The 26,517-nt window shown below is 42.5% G+C and overlaps 1 protein-coding gene across 1 annotated transcript in view; it reads right to left on the bottom strand.

The window, feature by feature from the left end:
* Positions 1-2,705: 2,705 nt before the first annotated feature.
* PGBD5 (piggyBac transposable element derived 5) overlaps positions 2,706-26,517 on the bottom strand; it is a 67,798-nt gene continuing 43,986 nt past the window's right edge. Inside the window, exons 4-7 of the mRNA XM_063390512.1 lie at positions 24,434-24,614; positions 17,666-17,863; positions 11,669-11,774; positions 2,706-10,184 (exon numbers count right to left, since the gene is read on the bottom strand). Of these exons, the coding sequence (XP_063246582.1) occupies positions 9,989-10,184; positions 11,669-11,774; positions 17,666-17,863; positions 24,434-24,614 (681 nt within the window). The 3' untranslated portion in view covers positions 2,706-9,988. The remainder of the gene's footprint in view (positions 10,185-11,668; positions 11,775-17,665; positions 17,864-24,433; positions 24,615-26,517) is intronic.

A 26,517-nucleotide genomic window follows, 5' to 3' on the forward strand; every position in this document is an offset into this window, starting at 1 on the left:
AAAAGCCCTGGTAAAATACGTGAATCCCATGCCAGTATTGCTGGTGCAGGTGTTCCTGAAGAATCCTGTCCAAGTCCTCACCTGGGGAAGTGGGAATATCAGAGAAACAAGAGAGGTTTTTGTCTTCTCAATTCCCATCACCTTTTGTGTATTGATTTCTTAAACTCTCATTCCCAAAGACAAAACTGTGACTGTGCTGTAATCTAAGGAAACTGCTGCACGGAGACAATCTCTGAAGCGAGGAGATGGCTCTGCTTTGCAGGGGTCTGATGAGGTGCCATTCATTACTGCCTGTAAAGTGCTTTTTCAAATCTCAGGTGAGGGTGCTTTAGGAGAGTCCGTGCTTTGAGCTGGGCACAGCTGGGGGTGTCCTTCTCTGCAGTGTCTGTGAGGTGGCATTTTTAATCTCTCTGTTCCTCTCTGGGGACGGAGGGACAAGTGGAATAGGATATTAGAAAACACTGCAAAAGGGAATGTTAAGTTTGGCTTGATTGATAAAGACCATGTTGTTGGAATTAATTGCAAATTCTCCTGAGAGAATCACAAGGGATTGAGTTACTGCAGGCCCTGGCCTGATCCGAATGGATGGCAACGTTGTAAATGACAGCACCAGGGTAACGCGTGTGCCTGTGTCAATCGGATCCTGGGTTTCGCAATTTCATAAATAAATTCCTTCTTTTATTCAATTTGTGTGTTAAAGACGATTTGCATTGCTTATTGTGCCTCTGACGGTGTGGCCTGACCAGACACAGCGTTAGCTCTGGTCACAGCACGTCCAGGGAACAAAGTGCTGCGCTGCTGGGGGCACTCTGCAGCCATGACAGGGAACAAGGAGAAACTCGCATTTGGTTTATGGCACAGCTGCACATCTCGTCTGGTGTGTGGCTGGTGTCGCTGCAGGGGCTTGTAATCCTCTCCTTGGGCCCCTCCTGCAGTGTGTGCCTATGGAGCGAGGCAGGGAGCCACCTGTGTGTGGCTGTTCCCTCGGGAGCCCTGCCCTGAGCCAGGCCGTGCTCATGCCCATCCACCACCCTGATGATGCCCCCACACGCTCCAGCCTCTGCACTCCTTTGGGATGAGCCAGCCTCCACTCTGAGCTGCAGGCACACACTGAGCTTTGATCGCTTCTGGAGCGTGGATGCGACGGCTCAGAGCAGAAACCCATGAATTCCTGCCCTGCTGCGCTGCCCAGCAGAGACTGCTGTGGTGCAAAAGATACACATCAAAAGGAGTCTGTTTCTTTTGTGAAGAGGCCAGACTGGCATTTAGAGCAGCATTAAGGGCTGCCAATGCAGCTGCTTACATGTTGAAAAGATTTCTGAGATATTGGCTGTGTTGAATAGCCAGAATCTCTTGCCCCCCCTTTTGTGATACTAAGCAACTACCAGAAAATAGTCCCCTCCTAGACTGGGTCCATAAAGACATCAAATAGGTCAAGGGGCTTTTTGCTGATTGCTTCTGTTAATATTTTCTTTTCTCTGGAATTCTGGCTTTTTCTTAGCACAGCTTAGGTGCAAACGAAATCCCTTCACGTGGAAAACACAAGATGCTATGAAGAAACGCCCTGAGCAAACCAGAGATGGCAGCCTGACAGATCCCAGCCAGAGGTCAGTGTTGAGCCACACTCCCACAGCGGAGATGCCGGGCAGCCAGGTCCCAGCGGAGCCTTTGCAGCCACGGGGAAATAAGGGACACAGCCCAAGGCATGGGGACATCTTTACTGTGGTTGTCAGCAAAGACCAACTGTAACCCCACGCCTGTTCTCCTGCAAGGCTTCTGCTGCCTTGGTGGAATCAGGGTCAAACCAGGTCCTAGCAACTTGCTGACTTGGAGCTGTGAAGCAGCAGCCATCTGCAGATCACATCTGGTTTTGCCTGCAAATGCCACTCATTTGGCGTGCAGGTCGTGGGTCGTGGGTTTGGGGGGTACCACTGGTGGTACACACAATGCTCGCCAGGAAGAGCCACAGCAGTGAGGACAAAGGGCTTGTTTTGTTCAGCAGAGATATTTGAGAGCTGTCCCAGCTCTCCCTGTCCTTGTGTCCACCCTGCTCTGCCCTGAGGTGGATGGAAGTGTTCCTGTCAGGGTCAGAATGGCATGGGGGGACATTGGTCCCCTTTCCTACACCTGTGTGCAGACTACACTGAAAGGCTTTTTCAAGACAATTCTTTCTAAAGAAAACGCCTTTGTCCCCAGTGGCTGGCTAAAGATGGTAAGTTTATGATTCTAATGGTCTTAAGAGTGTGAACCTGTAACTTATCGTGCAATATATTCTCAACATCCTTTCACTTAGGTACCCAGAGCATGACCAAGCATCTTCCCCACCCCATTCTTCAGAAAAGAACAAGACAGGAAAAGCAACGGGTAATATATCTGACTGTATTTCAAAGTTGTTGATTGTAAACAAACTTTGTTGAAGAAATAAAATCACATGACAAGATATCAGAGTGATACTATAAATCCATTTTGTTATTGTTGCCACACTTCACATTTTTGGAACTCGGAATTCAGCTTATGGTGTACAAAACTTGTAAAAATTTATTGCAAGCGTGCCTTTGTGTAGAACAAAACTGGTGTCACAAAAGTAGTTCCCTGTCCCATGCAGAAACACAGTTGTGTGTCTCTTACTGTGAAGAGGGCACACACCTGCATTTCCTGAAAGACTTGGCTGTTATAAAATTGCTCTGAGAAGATTTTTTAAAAGAAAATGAAAAAAAAAGTGATTTACAGTGTGTACTTTACCTCTGTAATTTATGCTTTCAACAGAAATCTTTAGAATTATAAAGAATATGGAACTTTGCAATAGAACCGCGTTGCTGATGGTGTGAGCACAGCCCAGTGGTATTGAAAGCACTCAGCCAGCCAAGGCCCAGCTTCACATTTGGAACTGTGGCTGCATTTGATGGAATGTAAGTTGCACACATTGAAAAATAATTGAAAACAAAATGTCAAGGGGGAGACTCCTTCTCTGGAGTCCCCATTGTTCCTGTTTCTACTGTGGTGCTCCCAACAGTCTGTAACTTCCATGCTGTGCTGACATGCAGCAGCGCTGTGACTCCAAGGCTGATGACTACTGAACAAATATAGTCTAAGCAAGGGCATGGAGTGGGCCAGGGATGTAGCAAAAGCAGGGTTTGTGTTTCTAAATCAGCTGTGCAGACTGGTTATGTTAAACATCAGCCTTTTCTTTTAATCCAAAGGCAGCAGGAGAGGGGGGTATACATGCTGGAATGATGGGAGTTAGAAGGGATCACCTGGCTCCTCTCCCTCCACATGCTCATCCTCTGAACCCTCCTCTGCCTTCTCAAACCCACTGTTGCCCTGGAACTCCTCCTTGTGTCAGACCATGCTGATTAGCCTCACCTTTACAGGATCAGATTAATTGCTGGCATAAACCTGAGTTTTATCATCTCTGATATCACCCCCAGACCATGGGATCAAGCTATTTTTTTATTTCAGTACTGAAATGCCAGGCAAATATTTGGTTTATATCTAGAAGAAAAATCCAGGTTGCAAAGTAAGTCTGAGAGACCTGCAAATTGTTTTCCATCAAATGAGCAACTGTGTTTCATAGAGACGTGCAAATTGTTCAGCAGTGACATTTTGCAAATGCCTTGATACAGATTATTTGAGAACAAGACCACAAAGTTACTCTGACACAAGTGGGTTGGGGTTCTGGACAGCTGAACCTAGTGCAGTGCGCTTTGCTTTTCAATTTCTAGGCTTTTTGGGGGGAAATAGGTCAAAATGCTCTGAAGGGCACAGCACACTGTAAATACTTGAAGTGTGAAAGCATTTCCCGGAGTGTTTATTTTAGAAACAGAGTTGCCAGGGCTGGGAGCAAACTGCATAGGCCTGGCATTTTTCCTTTCCTAGAAAAACTTCTGAGACCAGCTTGACTATGAAGTCTGCTTGTCCAAGGACCTTGGATTGCCAGTTGTGATCTTGTGTCTCCCCAGCGTTTTTCCCCAGTCAGGTCCTGCACAGCATGGTCCTACAGCACAGCATGACAGTCCTCTCCCAATGGGCTCCTCACCAGGGCCCCCTGGCATCTAAGGTTGTTCAGGGACAGCAGATGATGCTTTCCTGGGTAAGGTTTTCACACTACACATCACATGGACCACCCTGACATCCAATACAAGCAATTATTACTTCAAAAGAGCAATACAAAAGGGATTTACCACTTAAGGCCTTTTCGTGATACCTAACAGCTGTTCACCAAACCCATCAGAGTGAAAGGGCTTCGAAAACCAAAGCAAAACACAAAGAAAAATCCCCAGACCCTGTCAAAGGTCTCTCTATGACAGCAATGCAGAGCTGAGGAATATTACAGCCATTCCAGCTGGAGCAGTGGGTGCAGTGCTGAAACCTCCTTGGGGTCCATCCAAACATGCTGGAGCAGCTCTAACGGGGCAAAGCAGTCAACACCTTCACAGTGATTGCAATCAGAACAGCCTGCAGAAACAATACCCTGTTTCATCTAAGATCTTCAAAACAGCAGAAAGGACCAGCAAAGCAATGCTACAAAAGTAACCTGAAGGGCCAACTCTGTGTTGTCAACTTTTCTGGACTGACCAAGAACCTGCAGGATGCTTTGGATGTGTTATAAATACTAGGAATGAGGGAGGCATAGGAAAGTGTGGGGCAGGGAGCTTCTCCAGGGCTAGATTTCCAGAGAGACAAAGCTGTCACGCAAAAAAAGAAGAGATGCTTTTTACAAAGCACAGCTATTCTCAACTGTTTCCCAGCAGTGAGGTGATGATACAGAAGTGCTTCCAGTGATCCTTCTGGAAACAAAGGTAAGTTTAGGAAGAATGAATAGGGACAAGAATGAATATATATCAAGTAACACTGATGACAGGCTTGCTTTTGAGTAGATGATGTGATGTGGTGCAAGTATCCCAGTTAACAGCAGGCCAAATATATACCTGTTATGAGCTTAGAGTTCCTTGCCCTTGTGAAACTGTGAACAGGCCTTTGACACTTCAATGTTTTTCTCAGCCAGACTGAGATGAGCTTCTTTTACAAACAACCAATCTTATATCCATCCGAGCATGAAGAAAGTGCCATGGCAAACTTCACAACAAAGGATGGAAGACTTCACATTCCATCTAGGCCTCAGTGACTTTTCTCAACTCAGTAATTATTTGTCTGAATTTCACACTGTTTACTAGAAAATTGCAGAGCTTCAGATTTTCCATCTATCTCTTCTAAGTTCCGCCAGGCTTGTTGGGCTGACATTTTATCAAATTTGCCTTTACCTTTAGTGCAATTTGGTTTTGACTCGTGCCAGCCTGTATGAAGGAACCTGTGCTGAATGCCACAGCCCTCACTTAAGGGGAAACTATATTTGGCATACTTCCATTTCTAGTTTGGAAAAGTGCTTTTGAACAAGAACCAAGTCACTGAAAACACAGAACATGGCCTTAATCAGCAGGAGTGCAAACTCCACTTTACAGTTTCATTACCCCCCTTATCTGTGCTGTGCCTTGGTGTCTGGTAGGAAAGGAGAAGCTTTGATAAGCTAATGATGTCTCACGAGTGCTGAGGTTGTTACAGCACTTTGCAATCCCTGCTTGGAAAGTACCAGAGATGCATAGAATCATCAGAGCAGCATAATCCCCCTCTCATCAGTGGAATCAACTCTAGCATGAGGGGACTAAGGTGTGGAAGAATGAGATACTGGAGGCTTCTTTCACTACTTGCCAGCTCAAGACAGACTTCTAAATAACTGTTAGAAAGAAAATAAGATCTTCAGGAAAAAAAAAAGGCCACAGAAATATCACTGGAGGTAAAGAACAGGAATGCTGTTTCTGAGTTGCTAAATTCAATTTTCTCTAGGAACTACCTGAAGAAAACAAAGTTGTACTTCTATAAACTATGATTCCTAGACTACTTGTATATAGAAGGGTTGGGGATAGAGAATAGAAAACAGAAAATGGAGATGAGATTTTTTTAAATTGTGCCCTATTGTCAAGTGTACAGATGGGCTGAAGTAAAAAGTGGCAGAATTCCTGCAAGCCCTTGAAGCATTTTTCAACTGAGACGACATTGGAAACCACTTCCCAGTGGCTTCTAAGCTCTGGCAAGTGTGGCATTACACACTGGGAAAAGAAATGTTTTCCAAGAATGGATCGTGGCACGACAGACATTTCCTGAAAGTACTGTGCATAGAAGGTGGTTGGTATGTCTTACTGATGGTCTTGGTTCTTGGAAACAAAGTTTGCATACCATGAACACATAAGTATCAGTTTTCAGAAGTACATGCCAGTGAAAATTCAATTCAGCAGGAGAGAAAGGAGCTGTGCTGTGCTCCCCTCACTACTTCAGTGTTAAACTTCTTTTTTTTTCCTGAAAAACTTTAGAGACATTGCTCTGTGACCTGGTTGGCATTTTGACTGCACTTTACCTGCTGCTGAGTTCTCAGATCTCTTACGCAGATTGTCTTAAGGCTACAAACCCAAACTATCATTTCACAAGCTATTGCACAATTAGACACACACACTATAACGAGCATCCTCGCACTACTTTGAGACTTTACCCCCCACTTTAATTAGGGAGAAGCTTTAATGGTACAAGCAGGTGGGGAACCAAATCTGAATAAGCCAGCTTGCAGTAAAGGAAATAATCCTACACAGGCTGAGGTGCAGTTGACAACCTTTAGCCTTTTAAAAAATATCCTATATCTTCCTTAATTACTTTGCCTTGGTTGTGGTAACAGAAAAAGTGCAAGATGCTTTTATCAACAAGGAGAAATCTTAACTTTCCCCAACCCTCTCCACTTCTAGTCAATAAAAGGAAAAGATGAGGGGGAAGAGTCAGCTGTAGATATAGACTACACTTTGGTGGTTTTTGCTTGTTGGCTTCGAGAGCCAAAAGTCAGGCATTTTGTACATACAAATATATATAAATATTTTTGCTTACTTATGGAATGTTTGTGCATGATAAGAACAACAGTTCAAAATGATGAGGGATGGTTAAGGCTAAGAAAATGAAATTCATTGCAAAGCTATAATTTTGTCTTCATTTTTCTCCTTTACAAAGGAGACTAAAGCATCTTCCCTGTAATAGTCAGCCACTGTGTAATCCCCCATCAACACCAATTCTAGGGAAAACTACTCAGGACCCAGTCCCTGAGGCTAGAAGCTAGGATCTCGTGATTTGAGCTCAAGTAATCAGCATAATTAACTGCATACATTGGTGAAAAATTAAATATTCCAAGGCCTCAGGCCTACTGTCACCTAAAAAAGAAAAGGCATTTTCTATATGGGATGGCCTAGATCCAGGCCTTTAAGCATACATAATTATGTAACAATTGGCCAAGGGCTCCAGATTTATCCCAGGGGCCTACAGCATAGCTGCAGAGTGGTCTGCCTGCTCCTCAGAAATGCCAAGTGGCTCCAAGTTGGTCTTGGAAACCATCCCATGTCTGCTGGTGACATGGGTATCCTGCACATACCCCAGCATGGCATGGGAGTGTAAGCTACTGTTCATTGAAGTCATCCCATCAGCAATGTTCCAGCCAAACTTTTCCTTACTCCCTAGTTTTAACTACCATATAAATTTATGGGATATAATGAGCTAGTAACTACACTCCCTGATCCCATATAGGCTGGCATTGTCTGAAGCAGGAAGCAATAAGAACACTCCGTGAAATTTCCTGAAAAAAAAGAAAACTGTAAGTTTATATTGCTGAACATTTATTTTTCATGCTTCAGGCTAGCTGCTGTCTCCCTTTGAATACTTACAAGACTGACAAGAACCAGCTACTAAACACACTCAGTCTGAAGAGGGGGTGTCTCAGTTCTCTGCAGGGCCAAGAAATCTTGAACTCATCCTTGGGTTCCTGTGCAGCTTGGCATTGTCAAGGGCTGGAGTGGTACAAACCCACTCCCTTCTCTTGTGGTTAGGAGGCCTCAGTGCACAAAGTTTTGTCCTTTCTCCCATGTTTCCTGGGTGGAGACCTTGTTGACTGAGAAGTGAAAAGGATGCTTAGGAATCCCACTGCTGTTCAGTGTGCAGCTGGCAGGCAGAGCACAGAGATGTGTGGGACAGGGTCCAGGATGTAGCACAAGCAGAACCACCACAGAGTTGGCCATCTCCTTCTCTCCTTGCAATGAGGTGAGATCTGCTCTAGGTCTACGCCAAACAGTAAGACTTTGGTGGAAACACAAAGGTGTCAGTGCAAGGATACTCCATGGGCCAGTCATTCATTTACTAACCCCTGCTGGATTCTCCCTCTGTTATTATTTACATGCTATGCATTTGCAAGTCACAGAATGATGAAATCTGAGGAGTTTCCAAATTGGTTACCCTCTCTTGCCTCTTGTCAGATAGATACATGTAACCTGGTAAGGTTTACACTGATAAATCAACCATTCATTCCATTCCTCTTGAATCAATTTGAGTCATTCTTCGGGAGTAAAACTTTTCAGGCTTGAGGTCCTCTAATCAACATGGTTTTCTGCCCTGTAAGTTAATGCAATTCTGTTTGTGCCCATCACTGCTAACCTTCAGAATACACAGTTTTTTGATGATTGAGCTGTGGACTGAAATCAAGTGTTGAGGGCAGGGTAGTACTTCCCCTCAGTACTGATTCCCTTGTTTCAATCATATCTCTCTCTCTTGGCATTGTTTTCTGAAACTCTGGTGGCTTTCAGATTCCACAAGCACCAAACCATGGCCTTGGCCACCAGCTCACAATGATGGTTGTCCTCTATGTTGTCAGTCAGAACAGAAGAACTCTTTGGGCTTGCTCTGTTTTAGCAAGGTTTAAGGTTGGCTGCAACTGGACTTCCTTTCCTAAGACACGATGCTACGTTATTTTGCTAAACATGTAATCTGCTTAATTACAACTACTGTGACAAGCCCTGAACTCTACCAAAAATAATTCCTACAGAACACCCAACAGTGATAATGGGAAACACTTGGCTATTGGTGACTTTTTTTTCCTGCCAGCTGTGTGCCAAACAAAGTTCTAAAGTGGAGCAAAAAGGTCTTGACAGTTGCCAAAGAAAAAGCAAGAAATTATTGTTCTTAAAACTTTAACAGTCCATTACATTAGCTTTTTAAGCAACATTTAAGATACAGTTGAAACCAAGAAAAAATACATTTGATATATTTTGATTTCTCACCTGTACACTGACCGTGGCAGTTAAGACGTGAGGCAGTATTACTTATTGGTTTACTCACTGTTAATACTTACAGTATTAATCACTGTTTGTGTATAAAATGTTTCATCCTGGTTAAAAAAGAAAATCAGTGTAATGTATTTATCATTTTAAATTCACTAATGTACTTGGTTTCTCCTAATTTTCCTGTGTTCTAACTGGGATCAAATCGTCTTATGTTACATTAATAAAAACAAAGGGGGGAAAAAAAACCCACAGAAAGAAAAAGTCATGACTGGTCCTCAGTTCCTGGCTGCCTGCCTGTGAAGGTGGTGTTGGTCAGGATGCCTGCTGCAGTGTTCCCGTGCTGGGCTGCTCCGCCCGTCCCACCGGAGCACAGCGGCGACGCCTCACGGGATGGCGGCCGCGCTCAGCCACAGCCCCCGGTGCAGCCTCACGGGGCTTGTCCCGGGATTTAGGAACTCCAAGGAAGGTGTAGAGTTTCCTGTAATACCTGCCTAGGGCTGCTGAGCTGTGCCAGCTTCTGACAAGCTCTTGGCCCGAGAGGAACTTCACAAGATGACCCTGTTCAACAAATAGCATTGAGATGATGGTTAATTTAAGTCTGTTTGGGGTGTACAGATTCCCACAGGGCATTCACATATGCAATTTTGTGTCGGCTTTTCCAGTGGCACTTTCTGCACGACATGTTTACATCCAGCTGATACTAGGAACAAAGTTTGCACCTCTCTAGTGGCATCACTTGGCATTTTTGGATGACAGCACTGGTGGTGTCACAAGTTCCTTGCTTTGCCGCTCCAGGTGTGGTATCCTCTGCTTTCCCTCCAGCCTCTGCCTACGCCACCAAGAGCAAAGCATCAATGGGTGGGTGAGGTGTCCTCCAAGCCCAGAAGCTCCTTTACAAGTCTTTCACCAAACTGTGCGCGGCTGTACCTTGTCACATGGTAGGCCTCTGACATTTTGTAGAGGATGTAGGCATTATTTATAGCGATGCTGATGGCAAACCAGAACACTTGTTGCCAGGTCTTGTTTGGTTTGTGGGAAATGAAATACCTAAAAGCCAAGAAAGGAGGGAAAAACACTGTTCAGCTGAACAATTGCAGCTGCAATGCAAGAAATTACCCCAGATAACGATCCTGCTGTCCCAAAGGAGAAGCAGACATGGGACTTAATGCCTGGTTCAAGTATTATTTAAAGAAATTCTGTACAATGTACTTGACAGTCATTTACAGCAAATTTGCACAATTTTGGAGATTTCTGGTAGTGTATAAAAGGATAGACATCCTTGCTCTTAGAAACAAACTTCAGCAATACGCTCACCTCTGTGTAACTCCATGTAAATAAGAGTACTGATAAACATTCCTTGAGCTCACTCATGACAAATATCCTTGTGATAGGAGATGTAGGTCTGAATCCCTTCAATTTGTAACTAAAAAAAAAGCTTCAGTCACATTACATTACAGTTTTGGGAAGATTACATTGCTGCTGCTTCTCCTCATGTTTATTGTGAGCAAAGAATGATTGCTGCTGCTGTCAACAGTAGGTGGGAGGATGTGGGGGTAGAGCGAGAGCGTACACTGCTGGTAGGTGGACCACAAGGCAAAACTAGAAAGGACTGACATCTTTATATTTAGGTTCTGACTAATTCTAGGACTACCAGAATATTCTCTCTTCAGTCATAAGATTTTCCATTCTCCCATTTTCCTACTTTCATTTTTTTAGTAACCATTTAAATCTACTACCCCAGCTCTTTTCCGCATTGACTTCCTCAGATCAGATCCCAACACCATTCTCCAGCGACCACCTCCTCCTCTTTCATATATTCTACTGAATTCTTGCTGCCTTGCACAGAAATGGCTTGAAAAATCTGTGCTGCTTTTTCTCTCTTCTTAATTTCTACTTCTTGAAATCTTCTGCACCTCATTGCTATTCCCACAGCCAAGCTTCACCACTGCTATTCTTACTTCTGTTCCTCCCTGCTACATTAAGAGCTAACACTGAGGACACCAACTGGAATTCAGCAGCTAAAAGTTCTACATTCTGCTCTCTCATCATGTAGATCAGCTTTACATGCATAACTGAATGTCTTTTTTCTTCTGGCTCCAGGTGATGCCAGTATCACCAGGACAGATTATGAACTAAACACCATCTACTGCTCGAGGTGAAGAGCTGAGCTAGCCTGAGAGACTTGTGGGGCTGATAGACCCTTGTTGAATTCTCTATCAGTCTGTTGAATCATCCTCCCACCACTTCTTAGAAGTCATTGATAAGATGCAAAGGACCTGTGTCTCAAATTTTTTTTTTTTTTTTTTTTTTTGTCTGATGGATGGGTAGATAAAGCCAAACCAATACCAGCAATGCAGTTCTTGCTTTGTGCAGAGCCAGCATTTTATCTTTGATTTAAACAGAAGTTCTGTCAGAGACAGCGAAAGCAGCATTGGGCCCTCAGATGCAGCTCAACATGAACAACACAAACCTTGCGGCAACAGAGAAAGTGTGACAGAAGTACACACAAACATGCACATCTTCTTACTTACTTGCTGTATTTATCGTCATATTTGCAGATATAGCTAAGGTGAGCAGCAAAGGCTTCAACTGCCAGTGGGCATGGAATTTCTCCACTTTTTCTCTTAATTATAACTCCTGCACCAATTAGAAACATAACAATTTTAAACTGACATTGTAATTCTAGCAACTGAAACATGTTTTCTATATACGGCTTATAAAATAAAACATTATTGACAGTTTTCCCCCTAAAGCTGGAAAATTATCTGTAACAGAGATGCTAATTTAATTTCTTTTCCCACAGGTAGTACATTGAGCAAGTGTAAGGGGAAGAAGAGGGATCATTTTTCAGTTGGAAATGAAAAGATATTAGACACAAACATCTTTGCTATATATTCAAAACAACCCACACATTGCTATAGTCCCACAGTAGCCCCCAACAGACAGTATTAGTCTCTCCTGTTTTGGGTCACAGGGAGTTGTGGTCACCTCTAGAGTACTGACTTGCTGTTATATGCTTTGAATTCCAGAGATCCCAAATTATTCCCTTGAAATCAAATCCTTTGTTTATCTCCACCCATGGGGGCCAAAACCAACATTACCTTCTCTTCACTGGGGGCTAATTGACACAGAGAAGAAAACACAGTAAGAAGAAGCCAACTGGCTGAACTCAGTGAAGACAGACGTGAAGCTGGTGGGTGATTGTGGTCTCTTTGAAATGAAAAGCAGCCTGGTTTCTGCCATGGGAGCCAGAGCTCAGAAGTACCCGGAGGTTGCTCACTGGAGCTGAGCACACATTTCTCTGCCTGCAAGTGCTGCTTCCTGTCCTGCCTGGTCAGCTGGCTCAGTAATTCAGCTCATCATGGGGGATGGCCATCCTGCCTAGTGCAGAAGTCTGTGGAAAGGCAACAGGCATCACCCTGCAGCCTTCTACCAACCACTCTTTGCACAGACAGGTGCTAGAGCAGGTTACTCCAGAAATGGGCCCCGTTCCCCCATGTGGTCTGTCTTTGACCTGGCCTTATCCAACACTACAGCAGTATTTGTAAGTCCAATGCCCTTTTAAGAAACTCCACTAGTTTCACTAAATCTTTTCTGATTTATTGCTCCTATCCTTACTTCTTCCCCCTTCCTGGGGAAAGCTCCCTGTAGGAAGGAAGGTTGGGTAAAACAAACGTAGAGCATAGGAGTCTGTTCCCTAATTTTTGACCTTATGCCCCCATTGGTTTCACTTGTTGGCTCTCCAGGGCATGGGGCACCACTTACTCCATGGCTATGGCACACTGCCTGGCAAGGCCCCCTTCTCTCGGGTACAAGGCTATTTTCTCCAGGTCTACAGAAGCACAGGCTTGGTTGCATCCTTATTTCTCAAGCTTTCAAGAAAACTTTCTTCGCCTTCCTTCTGCCAACTCTTTTACAATCAGCTTAAATGCTACTCACGTTTTGATTACAGACTTCACCATTTCATTCCTCCAGCTGGAAGTCTCATTCCATCCATTATCTCTGTCAAGCCCCCTGTGCTGTCCTAGCTGGCAGACTCTATTTTGAAGCTAGTATGCGACACATACTAAATGTCATGTTACAGCTGAGCCATGCAGAAATTTATTTGGAGAGTTTAAAGTCTGATTTTTCCAGAGTCCAAAATTATATTACCTCTGAACTGTTCAATACACTCTCCTTTCACCTCTGCCTCCTCAAGCTGAGTGTAAATATAGCCTAAGGAGCAGGGGAAAAACCAATCAAACAAAAAAAATCTTCATTACATTCATGTAATTATTATAGTGTGGTTTTGATTCTTTTAATGAGTCCTACACATATCTGGACAGCATGGGGTAAAAAGAACTGATACGCCGCCAGCCTGCTGCATTAGTGCTGCAAAATCACTCGCCATCTCATCAGGGCAGGTCAGGGAATAGAAAGTAAGTTCCTGGTACAAGTGTTATATAAAAAAAAAAGTCATCTTCTTTCTCCTCTTGCCCTCCTCTCTTTCTTCCCCTTCTCTTCCTTTGGAGGATTTGTACTTCCTTTGCAATTTGATTTGTATTCATAATCTTTAAAAGAATGTATTGCAGTGGCAGAACCATATACTCCCTGTCACTTTCTATTATATTCCCCATAACATTCCCCTGTTTTGAGAATATAAATAGCTTTTTAGGCATACTATTTTTAGCCTTTCCTAGGCTTGTTTCATAGCCATAGCCCACCTTCCCTGTCTGGGAACTGCCAGAGCTGGGTCATTGCTAGCTGCAGGTCTCTTTGGCATGTGGTCCTGAGCCAGCTGACTCATCGGCACATCCGAGGAGCCATTTCCCCTCCTGGTCCTCCCCCAGCACTGCTGTGTTCCCATCCCTGGCAGCACTCCAGGGAACACACCACCTGCACTGCAGCCACAGCCTGCCTTTGCTTCCATGCTGGAAAGGGTGCCGATTGCCAGCCTCCATCCTGTCACCACAGAAAGGCATCAGCTTTTGGATTTGGGGTTCTTTTAACACCTTTTTCTTTTGAATTTAAATTTTTAAGCTGTACTCTTGTGAAGCAAAGCTCGGGAAATTCTACCTCAAATGAAACAAGCCAAAAGACAAAGGTTTACGTATGTTTGTTTCTTCAAAACACTTATCCTAAGCCTATCTAGAATAATGCTTTTTAAAAAATGGAAGTCCCATTAATATCAGCACTTGCATCCATTTTGTCAAACCCTGAGATTTCACAACAATATAAAAGAAGAGGCATTGTGTGATCCAAGTGCTATCTGGCTTTTTATCAGGACTTTGACTTCTCACAGTTCTTTATCAGAATTGCTGACATTCGGCATTGTACAAGGTCTGATAATTGAGGTCTTCCCATCAGGGTCCTCTAGCCCCATCCCCAGTCTCACCATACTTAGACACAAACTCCTGACCGTAGTCTCACAAAGGACACATGGAAATGGTAAGTTGAAACCCTAAGTTTTTCCATTCTGAAACGTGCTTTTTAACATTATGCTTCTTTCCCCAGATTTTCCAATTCTGGGCCAATCTCACCAGCTGATTTTTTCAGGAAACTAGACTGTCACCAGTCAGCTGTCGCTCCAGCTTCTCCTAGAGTAAGAACCACACAGAGACTCATACATCTGCCTCATACAATTGTGATGGCTCCACAAATGTCCCATCTACTCACAAGTCACTTATGAGATGCTATCATGACAACTGCAGCTTTTCATTCCTTGCACATATAGCCCAAACTTTGTTTTCTACACTTAGTTATTCACTGTTGAGCTTTTAAGTAGACCTAGTTGGTGAAGAGCACCTATGGAAGTTCTTCTAAGAAAGAAGCTACTTTAAAAGATCTTGGGTTCAACAGTTTTTGCTGAAGATGTTATTCTAGTCATCCTACTGTGGAGCAAGTGTGGTTGCTGCCTGCTCCATCCTGCTACATATGAAAAGTAGAAAAGATTGCAATTATTTCTAGAACACAGTCATGGAGATGCTGGGGAAGTCTGCAGCACCACATCTGGAGTGAAAAAAGAAAATGCAGCCTTGTCCCACAGATGGGGAGATTTGGACCAGCACACAGATGACCTGCTTTAGAATAAGGTAGCTTTTTAATCTCTGGGGGACCCAATCTCTTTTGAATTCTCACTTCTTCTGTAATACAAGCACAAGGAAAAATTAAAGTTTAAGGGCAATTAAAAATTGACTGGACTTTGTTCTAGGCAGAAACTATATACTTGATAGCAGAGTAAGCAGGATAAGTTTGCAAGACTAAAGGAATTAGATACATCCTTGAGTATCTGAGATGATGTATTATGACATGCTGGTTTAAAACATTCATAATAAATAACCTGCTGCATCTAAGAATAGTATTCATAGATCTGCTTTGACAAGTGCACTGCCCTCCTGGTGCCCCTGGTTTGGGTGGAATTTGCACTCCAAGTACAGGCAAGGTTTATATTCTTGACTTTCCTTTAAATTGCAATGAATAGTTAATTATTAGCCCCGTCCATCTCTTTTCTCATCCTAAGTGTTCTGTTGACCATCTCTGGCCTTCTGTTTTTAAGGTTTTCTCCTCATGGCCTCCTCCAGCGCACACACATTTACACTCAGCCAAGTGCAAACACACACTGTGCATCACCAGACAATCCCACTGACACCAGTCTCTGTTCAACCACCCCATACGGGTTGTAACCCTGTTTTACTACCTGCTCTCCCACGTAGAGAGGAATGTCCTTTCCTCATCTGTGCTACAGACCTGCCTCAAGGAGCACAGATTTCTCCTCTTCCTCCTCTATATTTACACGTCTTAGAGGAGACTTGTGGTCCAGCTTCTCTCGAGTTGGTTTAAACCATCTCTGCTGCACTGACTTCAGTGATGCCAAATCAGAGGCAAGCAATCTGGTCTCTTGCCTTCCCACCGAGCTTCCATCTGTTCCCAGGTCCCTGCTAGAGACTCTTTGCCCAGCACCACTCTTTAAAAAGCCAGTCTCTGTTTTCTGCTCTGATTCACAGTGAACTATGTCAACTGTCCCAGCCAGTGTTTGGTGCACAATGAGTTGGGAAAGCCTTGTCCATCACATACAAAGGTTGGAATCATAAATACCTCACACACACCACCTACAATCCCATCTATGCCAAAACAGACCCAAGGTCAATCATGAGCACAACAGCTCACACTTCCATGTACTGCTTTTAAAGGATGCTGCCAGCACTGTCTGCTTTTGCTCCTCTTTTTAACAGGGCAGTTAACACTAATGTTTACAAACACAGTATTTTCCTAATATTTATGAATTATAAACAAATCCTCCATGCTAGTCTATAAAAAACAAGTAATGGTTTGTAATGATAACTCTTGTCCAGTTAGTGTTGCTGAATAATCAAAATCCAGCAAAAACCACAAGGAAAACAGCACAAACCCTGATGGTGAAAGGCCCTCATGGGGAGCTACATTGCTCCAGGGACTGGCTTCAGCAGAGTCCCCAAGTATCATACTTCCTTCACATACATATTTTCAGCGTTTGTGCTCAGACATCAGTCCATCTGAATCACCAAGTCCTCACTCTGCCGGGATGCCCAGCACAGTTCCTCAGAACCAGCCATGCTTTGCTAAGGCAATGAGCCTTCTGGCAAGGCACTGAACAACACACTAAGACAGTGTTCTCAGCTTACCATTCAGTAATTCTTAGCTTTGCTTCTGTAATCTGTACACACATGTCAGAGTTGCTTGGGATTTGGAAAATGAGTGTAGAGATGCCTCTGAATTGGTGGCTTTATCTTTAAATGCTTATGTTATACTCATTTGCCTCTGGCAGTTATACATAAATCTGAATCATATAAATTGAAAGAAACTGAAACAACTTTCTCACCGAAAAACTAATTTCTAGAAGTTAGCTAGTCATTGCATTTTACAGAAGTTTCCAAATGTTCCTAAAACCATCTTATACCTTCAATAATGAAAATATTTCAGTAGCAAGAAGCTCTCCGTAATTATTTGAACTATCCAAGTTATCTGTTTTGGTTTCTTTTCATCAACTGCCAAAATCAGTTTAACATACAGCAGGAAACCTTAATCATATCTACCTCTGGCAAAAAAGGTTTGTTACTTGTTTGTAACAAAGTTTTTACTAGATAAGAAAAACTAATTGTAGGATCTGCTTGGAGTTCAAAGTACCTCACGAGGTTTATTAATTTTCCTGTAGCAGCAATCCTACAAGATGCTTTACAAATGGGGCTAATACTGTCTTATGCAGTAATCATCTTCCTTTCTCTGACCATCAGAAAAGATACAGTCTTTATACCTGAAAGGACAGTGCCTCCACCAGCTTCAGCAAGGAGGCTGCATTAGCAGTAGGCTTTTTAACCTTTGTATGGGAAAGAAAGAATAGCTGTATGAAGACAAAAAGGGGAAGCAATCACTACAGCTACTGTTTATCTAGGATGTATGATCAGTTACAATCAAGCTCTTTGTTCAGGCTTATTATCAATCTCAGTGACTCACTTTGGCATGTGACATAAAGCATGTGCACTTTCAAGATGAGAAGTAGGAATGTTGCTTACCTTGTTGAACTGGAGAGTAGGCGTTGGTCAGAAAACGAAAGTGCCCTTTATTGTACCAGCAAATCAATGACATGTTTCCCTTCATTCTTATTCTGTACTGTCCTCTGGACTGTGGAGTTGCAGAATTGTTCAGCATGGATGGAGGTAGGCCTGTGCAGTCACTCTTCCTGGTGCTCAGCAACCCACAGCAGTAAATCTCTGCATGTGAACAAACACATTTCCCATAAGCAAGCCATTGCATGGACCCAGAGAGCAAAACCTGCAGAGCAAGTCTGAAGGACCTCTGAAAGAACTTGCCCTACAACCTTCTAGTTCAACAGATATGTCAGCCAAAGATTTGTGTCCTTGTCCAAGACAAGTGCAGAAAGCCTGATGTCTTGTTGGAATATATTGATGCCTCCTGCACTGTCACAATGAAACAACAGGAAAAATAACTCAGGGTATTTTCCTAGCTGTAACACCTACAATCTGTGTTTACATTACAACATGTTTAAAATTGGTCTAAAAAAACCCACAGTGGCAATGTGCATTATGGGACACATCAGAATTTATGATCCAAGAGAGTCTTGGATGTTTAACTGAAAGAATAAATTTTGGAGGGAGCAGGGATGTAGGGAAATCTATAGCATCTCAGATGTTAACTGAAATAAATTCTCCTACGTGACTCTTATGATGCTTTTAGTCACAACAGTTTAATCTACTGCTTCACTGTGGTGCCACACAGTTCTTGATTTTTAGCTAAATACTCCTTGCACCTGCATCCTCTGCTTTGCTAAGGAAATGCTGCTTAAAGAGCTAAAACCACTGAAACCACTGGTTGATTTTAAAAAATGCATACGCCAGAAGGATGGAGAAGATGGAAATACAAGTTCAGTGAAAACTGATTTTAGGGCACTAAAGCAAGCACTGATCTTGTCCTGCACAGACCGCTAGAGGCTCTTGCAGGAGACACAGTCTGTTGCTCAGAGCTTCTTGGCCTCTTCATATGTAAAAGAGGCAATGAATAAAATCTAACACCACAAAATGCATCTCAATACAGCCAGGTGGGCACAAACAAGGTTTCTAAACAACATTATTAACAATGCTTGAATTTTTCATTAGGCTGTGAAATACTAACAGCCTGTTTCTGTTAGTCCAAGAGAAGCAGATCTTCTTGACCAAATTTTTCCCTGACTCAAAGAAATCTTGGATGGAAATTTCCATCATCTCCCTCAGTTTTGTGTTAACCCATTTGAGTGGAAAAAAACAGTGGGCATGGAAGCAGGTGACATCTGTGCACATCCTGTGGTGGTTTAAAGCTCATCTGTCAGCCAAGTCTGCTTGATCAAATTTTTCATCATGCTGAATTTTGCTTGATATCCTTACAGTGAAAATGCAAAGTTGGAATGCAGTGTCTGGCTTCTCCTAAACATGTTACCTCTGTTCTTATGTTTCCATAAACATGTTACCTCTGTTCTTGGATTTCCATTTATGTGGCTCTTCTGCCTCTTTCTGGAAGCTCCTAAGCTCTGAGCACAGGTGCAGCCTTTGTCCTTGGTTCATATACTGACTGGCATGCTGAGCATCTACTCAACAGCTGACAGCCACCACAGCAATACTAATAAATTCATTGCATGTACTCATGCATTGGTCCAATTGCTGTGGGCAGATCTACAAGAAGCTACAGCTCTTCCATCAGAATTTTAAGCCACTGATGAGAGAAGGCGGCCAACCAACACAGCAACGGGAAAATTTCACTCTCAAGGGAGAAACCTGCACTCCACTGGTTATTTCTGATGAATGAATCAGTCCCTGGAAATCCACAAGTTCCTTCCACAAAAGATAATGAGAAAAGTCTGATGACAATAGGCTTACAATCATTACAGAAGGAACTGCACCTCCAGTGGAAAGCTGATTTTTTGTTTTTCTTGTTAAAAATTTCTTCTGTTGCTAAGGGGTACCCAAGCAGTGTAGGTCATGTACCTCCAGACTCTGCCATTAACACAGTAAACATTTATAAATCTTTCTTCTACCCAGTATTAAGATCGTCCTGCTTTGATAACAAGCAAACCTGAGGAGAATTTCCTTAGCTGACCAGAGTTTGTTATTCATTGACATGTGATACTTTTTCCAGAAGGCTGCAATGGAATAAAACCAAATAACTACATTTTGTGCTAGAGTCTCAAAACAGTAACAGATATCTCTGAGATCCCATACTGATTAGTTGTAGCCTTTCCTTTTATTGTAGCAATAAGCCTGCAGAAAACTTCCAGCAGACGTTCCACTCCTCCTGCAGAATAATGGGAACCATTTTCCCTCTAAGGAACACATTGTGTAGCCTTCCTGCTGTACAGCCCAGAAAAATGCATCACTTCTGCAGATTTACCATTATCTCTCATCATGGATGAAACCCTAAATCTACTGTAGAGGTTTTTAAAACCATCCAGTTACTATAGCAATAGAAGCAATAAAAATTATACCCATCTGGCTCAATGAAGTTTTTGTGTGTAGCTAAATCAGAATCACAACAGGTGTTTGCTGCACACACAGGAGTCAGTGGAAACAGGTTTTTCTGTGATCTTCTTAAACTGTAGGTGCAATATAAATGAATACACCTAAGATGGTTCAGCAAAGAGGAAGAAATGTGATGTAGTCACCCAAAACTCATTCCCAGAGTCTCCAGCCTCCAGGGAGCTTGTGCTGAAGCCTGTTTCACCACATCTTCCCTAGTACAGCCCACAAAGGCCATCAGGCTTGAACTAATTCAGGCAAAAATACACATTCTGCAATCATTTATTCTGCGTGCAAGACTGGGTCAAGTCAGAGCTGGAAACCAGGGTGGGACTGCTGCGGGGAGCAGAAGTGAGCTTGCTTTAGTCCATGTGCTGGAGTTGCAGGATCCTGCAAACCTTGTGGGAATGCCACGCTCAACCAGGCTGGCAGCTCGCGCAGCTTTGCCAACACCAGCCTGTCTGCAGAGCCAGCTGCTCCTGCTGGTTCAGAACACGCAGAAGGGACTTTCAGGGATCATATGTTTAAGGGAAGCTTGGAACATAGGGCTTTAGGAGGTTTTGTCCTCTATAAAGGACAATACTAATGCTTAGAAAGGGAAAAAGGGATGTGACTATGAATGAATGTCACAGCAAATAGCAGTGACAGCTGTCTGCTCACAGAACAGAGAATCTGGGGCATTTCAGTGCAGGTTTCCAGTTCTGTTCAGAGGCCAGTGAAAGAAATTCTTTGTATGTCGCCTGAAAAATAAAAAAGAGGTCTATTCAGGGCTTTGATTTTGAAAAAGATCAGAGTGTTCTATCTTATTTTCTGAAGTTTTCTCAGTTCTTGGTATCTTCACATAGGTCTTAGAATTATGTTCACTGGCATCCCTTTATATTACAAGGCACACTATTGTCTACTGTGGTAGAGTGAAGGTGCTACACCACAGGCTCTCAATAAAGAGAGAGCATTATTGTCTTTAACAATAATGCATGTGTGGGCTAGGTGTGGAATAGTGAAGGATAGTTAAAATTTGACAAAAGTTTTTATAGGATCACAGATTCCTGTGAACTAAAAAATAGTTCAGGCTGAAAAACAACTCAGGAGGTCTCTAGTCTCACTCCCTGACAGAGATGGGTGAGCTCTGAGGCCAGACAGTGCCATTCAGGGCTTTATCTTGTCTGGGCTTGTAAACTTCCAAGGACAGAGACTGCACAACCTGTCTGGGCATCCTGCTTCACTGCCCTCAGGAAAAATCCTGCCATCTAGTCCGAACACCTTTTTTTTTCAGCCTAAATCTGTTATCTTTTGTCCTTCCACAATGCACCAGTGCAAAGCAGCTCCATTCTCATGATAGGGTAGCATAAGGCTGCTGTTGCATCCCTGCAAAGCCTCTTCTCAGCCTTCTGTGAGCTCCCTCCTCACAGCAGAGTATATTTGTATACACAGAGTATTCTTTTCCTGGGGGCATGTTGTCTAAAACTGTAGGAGGCAATAATCACCTCTCTTGATCTACAGGCTACACTCCCATTAACACAGCCCAGGACAGTGTTGACCAGCTTGGCTGCCAGGGCATGCTGCTGACTCAGGTTCAGCATGCCAGTTACCAAGACCCCCAAAAATCCCCCAAAACACAAGAATTTTGAGAGACACTAATATAGTTTTAGTGGGTAACTTCCCAGATTTTCCAGAATTGCCTCTAGTTGCCTCAAATCTTTCATGTTCCCAGAAAGCCTATGCTTTCAAACATGAACTTATTAAATCTTCCCCTATTTCTCTGCCGATAGTCATGAAACCCCCAAACAAAATAAAACAGTTAAGATCAGTACCAATTTCTTTTTGGTTTTGTCTCTCAGTGGGATCTTTCTACCACTGGTCCTGCTATAGCCCCGAAATTGAAACTTCTTGAACAAAAAAAGTAAATTTATCAGTTAAAGAATGGGTCTTGAACTGTCATGAGCACCTGAACATAGATGCTTTTCAGGTATCTCATGGCACTTTCTGGTCATGGTGTCACTCTGTTCAGGTTTAGCTGAAGTGTGACACATCAGAAAACCAGAAAATCAGAATTGACTTCATTGCTGAAGGAGACTCTGTGGTAGATCAGGAGAGATGCCTCTGTCCAGTCCAGGCTTCTTTGCTTGCCTCTCCTCAAATGTACTGCTAATGCAGCAGGATCCCAGCAGGTGCTGGCAGTACACAATCTGCTTTGCAGCAGAGTCAATAAACACCATCTTCTCCAAGACTCTTACTAACTTCACCACAGCTTGACATCTCAGGCATCTCAACTCTCCCAGTGTCTCAGAATCCTCCTTCCAGCTCAACACTCCCTTGTAAAACCTCTGAGCTAGCCCCTAGCAGCTCATGGAAAATGCAGAAAATCCTATTGCCTTATTAAACAGAAACACTTTTCTCCCCATGATCTTCTTTATGTAGGAGTGCCATGCTATATTGCAAAGCCAATAAACCTGCTCTCTTAGTGTCTACCCCCCACCCACCTTATAGCTTCACCCCAGGAAGGTGATAGCGTGTACCACATCTGAAATTTAATTTTGGAGGCAGCTGCCGGAGATTATAAAGTCTCATGAAAATATATAACAAATCATGAACCAAAATGAAATCTCAGTATTGCATTAGCATATTTGATCAGATAGTAAGTCAAAATTACATGTTTTAAAAAGACATCATTGAATTTGTTACTGCTAGCATTACTGCTAGAAATCATTAATTTGAATGATCTGTGCAGTGTAAAGCCTATGAATAATTCAACTCTGTGAACAATTTGAATTATCTGCAACTAATAAACACTCAGGTGGTTTAGTAGCCATGTATCTTTTTCACCAGGGTTATTGACCAAATGGATCATGCCTTATCATCTTTATCCTTCTCCAGCTGAGCATAAAGGATGAACCCAGTCAAGCTGTCAGTCTTTACATTTAAACCTTAACATTTAATCTCAGGTACAAAAAGCATGTGTGTTATCCTCAGCATTTTTTTAGACTCACATTTTGCATCATTGGTTTGGTAGTCTTAAAAATTTAATGTTTATAATCAGCTGAGAAAAGCCATCTAACAAAGATAGGTCTGTCTCTGCTCAGAGGAAAAACTCCAGTGCACTATAATACGCACTACTCCTTTCCTATTTGGCTGGCAGCATTTGGGAAACCATGGCTCTTTTATGAGGCATGCAGATATTCCACTGTAGCCAGTGACTTTCCAGCTTGCCTAAATTAATGTAAGAGATAAGTCCTGCATGGAGCTCAACAGATGCAGCCCTCAGTGCCAGCACAGTCTGTAGCGCTAAACTACAGCACTGGTGCAGCTCACTGATGTTCTCATTTTAAATGAGAATTAACATACTGTCTCAATTCCCAGATTTTCTCCCTGCTTTGGGCCACGTTTCATTAATATAATGGTTTGCGTGGGTTTAATTTTCTGCAATGACAAAAAGCCCCCAGCTTGGACAGCAGTGGTGTGTCTGCAAACGGCCTCGTAGCTGTGATGATGCATGATGTGCATGATGGCAGCCTCCAGCCTATTCTGTGCACCACAACACTCTGAAAGGCTGTGCTGACTGAAGGAGACCAGAGTGACATGAAATGACTTAGAACTGACTGGCAAGAGAGCAGGACCCTGTAATTGCAGGGAGTCACAAGTCTTCAGCATTGCTGGAAAGAAAACAACACGTGGCTTGGGAGAGCTCTATCAATGGACATTCCACTGGTAAGTATGTTTTTGCTAATGGAGAGTTTTACTATGCTTTCAAAACTAAAATCTGTCCTATCAAGGTATGTTGATAGTAGCAAAAAAACACAAAAAAGCAAACTTTTCTAGAGCTTTTGCAAAGGCATAAAATGTCCTCTAGATATTAAAGCAAAAAAGGCTTCTAAGAATTCTAAGGCACATCTCTCTAAGGATTCACCCCATCCTTCATCTTTCACAACAGGAATAGAAAAATCACAGCAGATAGGAAATTCCTTGAAAAGTCCCCCAGGTCACATAGGAGATTTGACCTCACATTTCTACATCAAAGAAAAAAAGCAAGCACTTTAAATAACCTTATTAAAATAAATTTTACATCCTCATTTTGAAGATTTAAAAAGGAAGATTTAAAGAGCAACTTAGAAACTCTTTTGCATAGTACCTTCACATGAATGAGAAGTTTACTTAGAGATTAACAAGCTATCTATACAAGGAATTGAAATATCACTAAGAACTTTTGGATTTTTTTAATTCAGTGGCATAAGACCCCTTGGTCTTTCACCATTAAAACCCAGTGAGTCACCCAATACGCACCTTGCTTCTCAAATTCTTCAAAGAGATTCAGGCTGGTAATGCTTGGGCCTGTGAAGATGATGTAGTTCTTCCCAGAGGCGTTTTGACAGAGGCTCTTGGCCACCATACTGTGAAGCTGTGGTTTGTTCTTCAAAGCATCCAACCCATCAGCACCACTCCCTTCTTTGAGATGGACATAAATCTTAAATGAGAAATGGTAAGAAAAGTCAGAAGGTTATAAGGAATCCAGAGGGAGCAGATGCAATTCCCAACACACCTGCACAGCTCAACTTGAGACAAGCTGAGAAGGCAGCAGACACTAGTTATACAGGCTAATTAAAGTCACTCTCCAAAGGTCTCTTGCTTTTAAATCAATTCAGGTTAGCTGGCACAGCTACTGATAAATATGGCATCCTTCACCTCACTTCTGAGGCTTCTGTCTCTGTTGTGCAGTTTGAAGATTGTTTGCTTGGCAGGAAAAGACTCCAGTCATAACTGAGATTACATGTTATACTGAATCTGCATAGGCTTCATTGCTGCCAGCAAAAAGGAGAGCATGGGAACTTCAGTTTCAAGAAAAGCCAGTGTAAAATGACCGGAAGGAAATTGCCCATTACCTTCACTGCATTAATATACAGATTTATTTCCCATTTGCAGTAACCATCAGGCTGTGTCACAAGTGTGTGTGCAACTCCATAAATGAGGAAAATGCACACCCAACCAGCCAGAACGCTCTCATCAAACTCTGCAGGCACAGTGCTAACACTTAGATCCTTTACATAGATCCTGATTTGGAAGCAACTCACCAAAACAGTCTGAACCATGCAGAGGGTGAAAATGCGTAACCCTTCGTTTGTGCGCAATCCTTCCCTTTTATTTCACTGACAGTATTTTAGAAGCACAACTTACACACCCCAGTTCAACACTTAATAAAGCCAGCTAGGCATCTAACCTTCATCTTGTTCTAAGAGCTAGCAGAAATAACCTGCTGGAAGGAGAAACAGGAAGAAGCAAACACTGTACTCTGTTACTCAAACACTGCTGTAATACCATGGAACTTGCAAAGATTTGAATACACAAACAAATGTAAATTTTTGGAAAACTTGTCCAGGCCTGCCTTCATGACTTTGGCTCTGAAATACTCAAATCTTTTATGAATTACAGAAAATTTTACCTGTTAAAGAAAAAAATGAAATTTGTTCAGTATTCAGAGGCAGAGAAAAATAATTTTGCCTTTGTTTTTGGAGTGCTATATCCACAACAACTTTGTTAAATTTGTTTGACAATTCAACCATGCAAAACACGCAGCATTACTTTTCTGTAGAGCTTATTTCTCTTACCAACAGACATTGTTACAAATGAAAATTCACAGCAATCCTCAGAGAACAAAAATGCTCATGTTTGCACTAGTGCTCCCAGTAATTTGCAACTCAATGATCTTAGAGAAGAACAAAATTCAATTAAACAGCCTCTCCCTATTGTAGATGGTGCATCTCCCAGCACTGGTATTCTGTGTAATATTCCCTAGTAATTCAGGCATCATGGAATAGACCTCAACAGAATGTATTACATATGAAATTTCTGGGAAATCAGACATATTCTGAAGAAACCGACATATAGAAAAAAGTTGGTGCGAGGACAAATGCACACTAATTCCAAAAACTAGAGTGTATATTAACAGGAAGTCTTAAATACATCACGTATCTTAAAAAAAAAAAAATTAAACCCCCTTTTATTGGTAAAAACAGCTCCCAGATGAGGACAAAGGCAGCAATGCTTGCAGACTCCCTGATTCTGCTCCACTCATTTTTGATAGCTGTCAAATTTGTGCTTTCTCCAGTTCTAGGACTGAGGACTAGCTAATTATGATAAGTCATTTAGGTTATTAATCAGTGCTCCAGAGAGCCACTGGAATGCATTCAAAGAACAGATTGTTCCAAATTTACAGCAAAGGTATTTCATGATTATTGGCAACAAAATTAAGATTAGGTTGCTAGTATGTCAGCACAGAGACCACACATCAAACCCTTTAAATCTACAGACAGGGCAGTGGAGACAGAAGATGCAGACAGAGCAGTTTTGACCTTGAATTAGCAGATAGGCTG

This window comes from Prinia subflava, chromosome 2, assembly GCF_021018805.1.
Source record: "Prinia subflava isolate CZ2003 ecotype Zambia chromosome 2, Cam_Psub_1.2, whole genome shotgun sequence".
NCBI classification, from domain to species: Eukaryota; Metazoa; Chordata; class Aves; order Passeriformes; family Cisticolidae; genus Prinia; species Prinia subflava.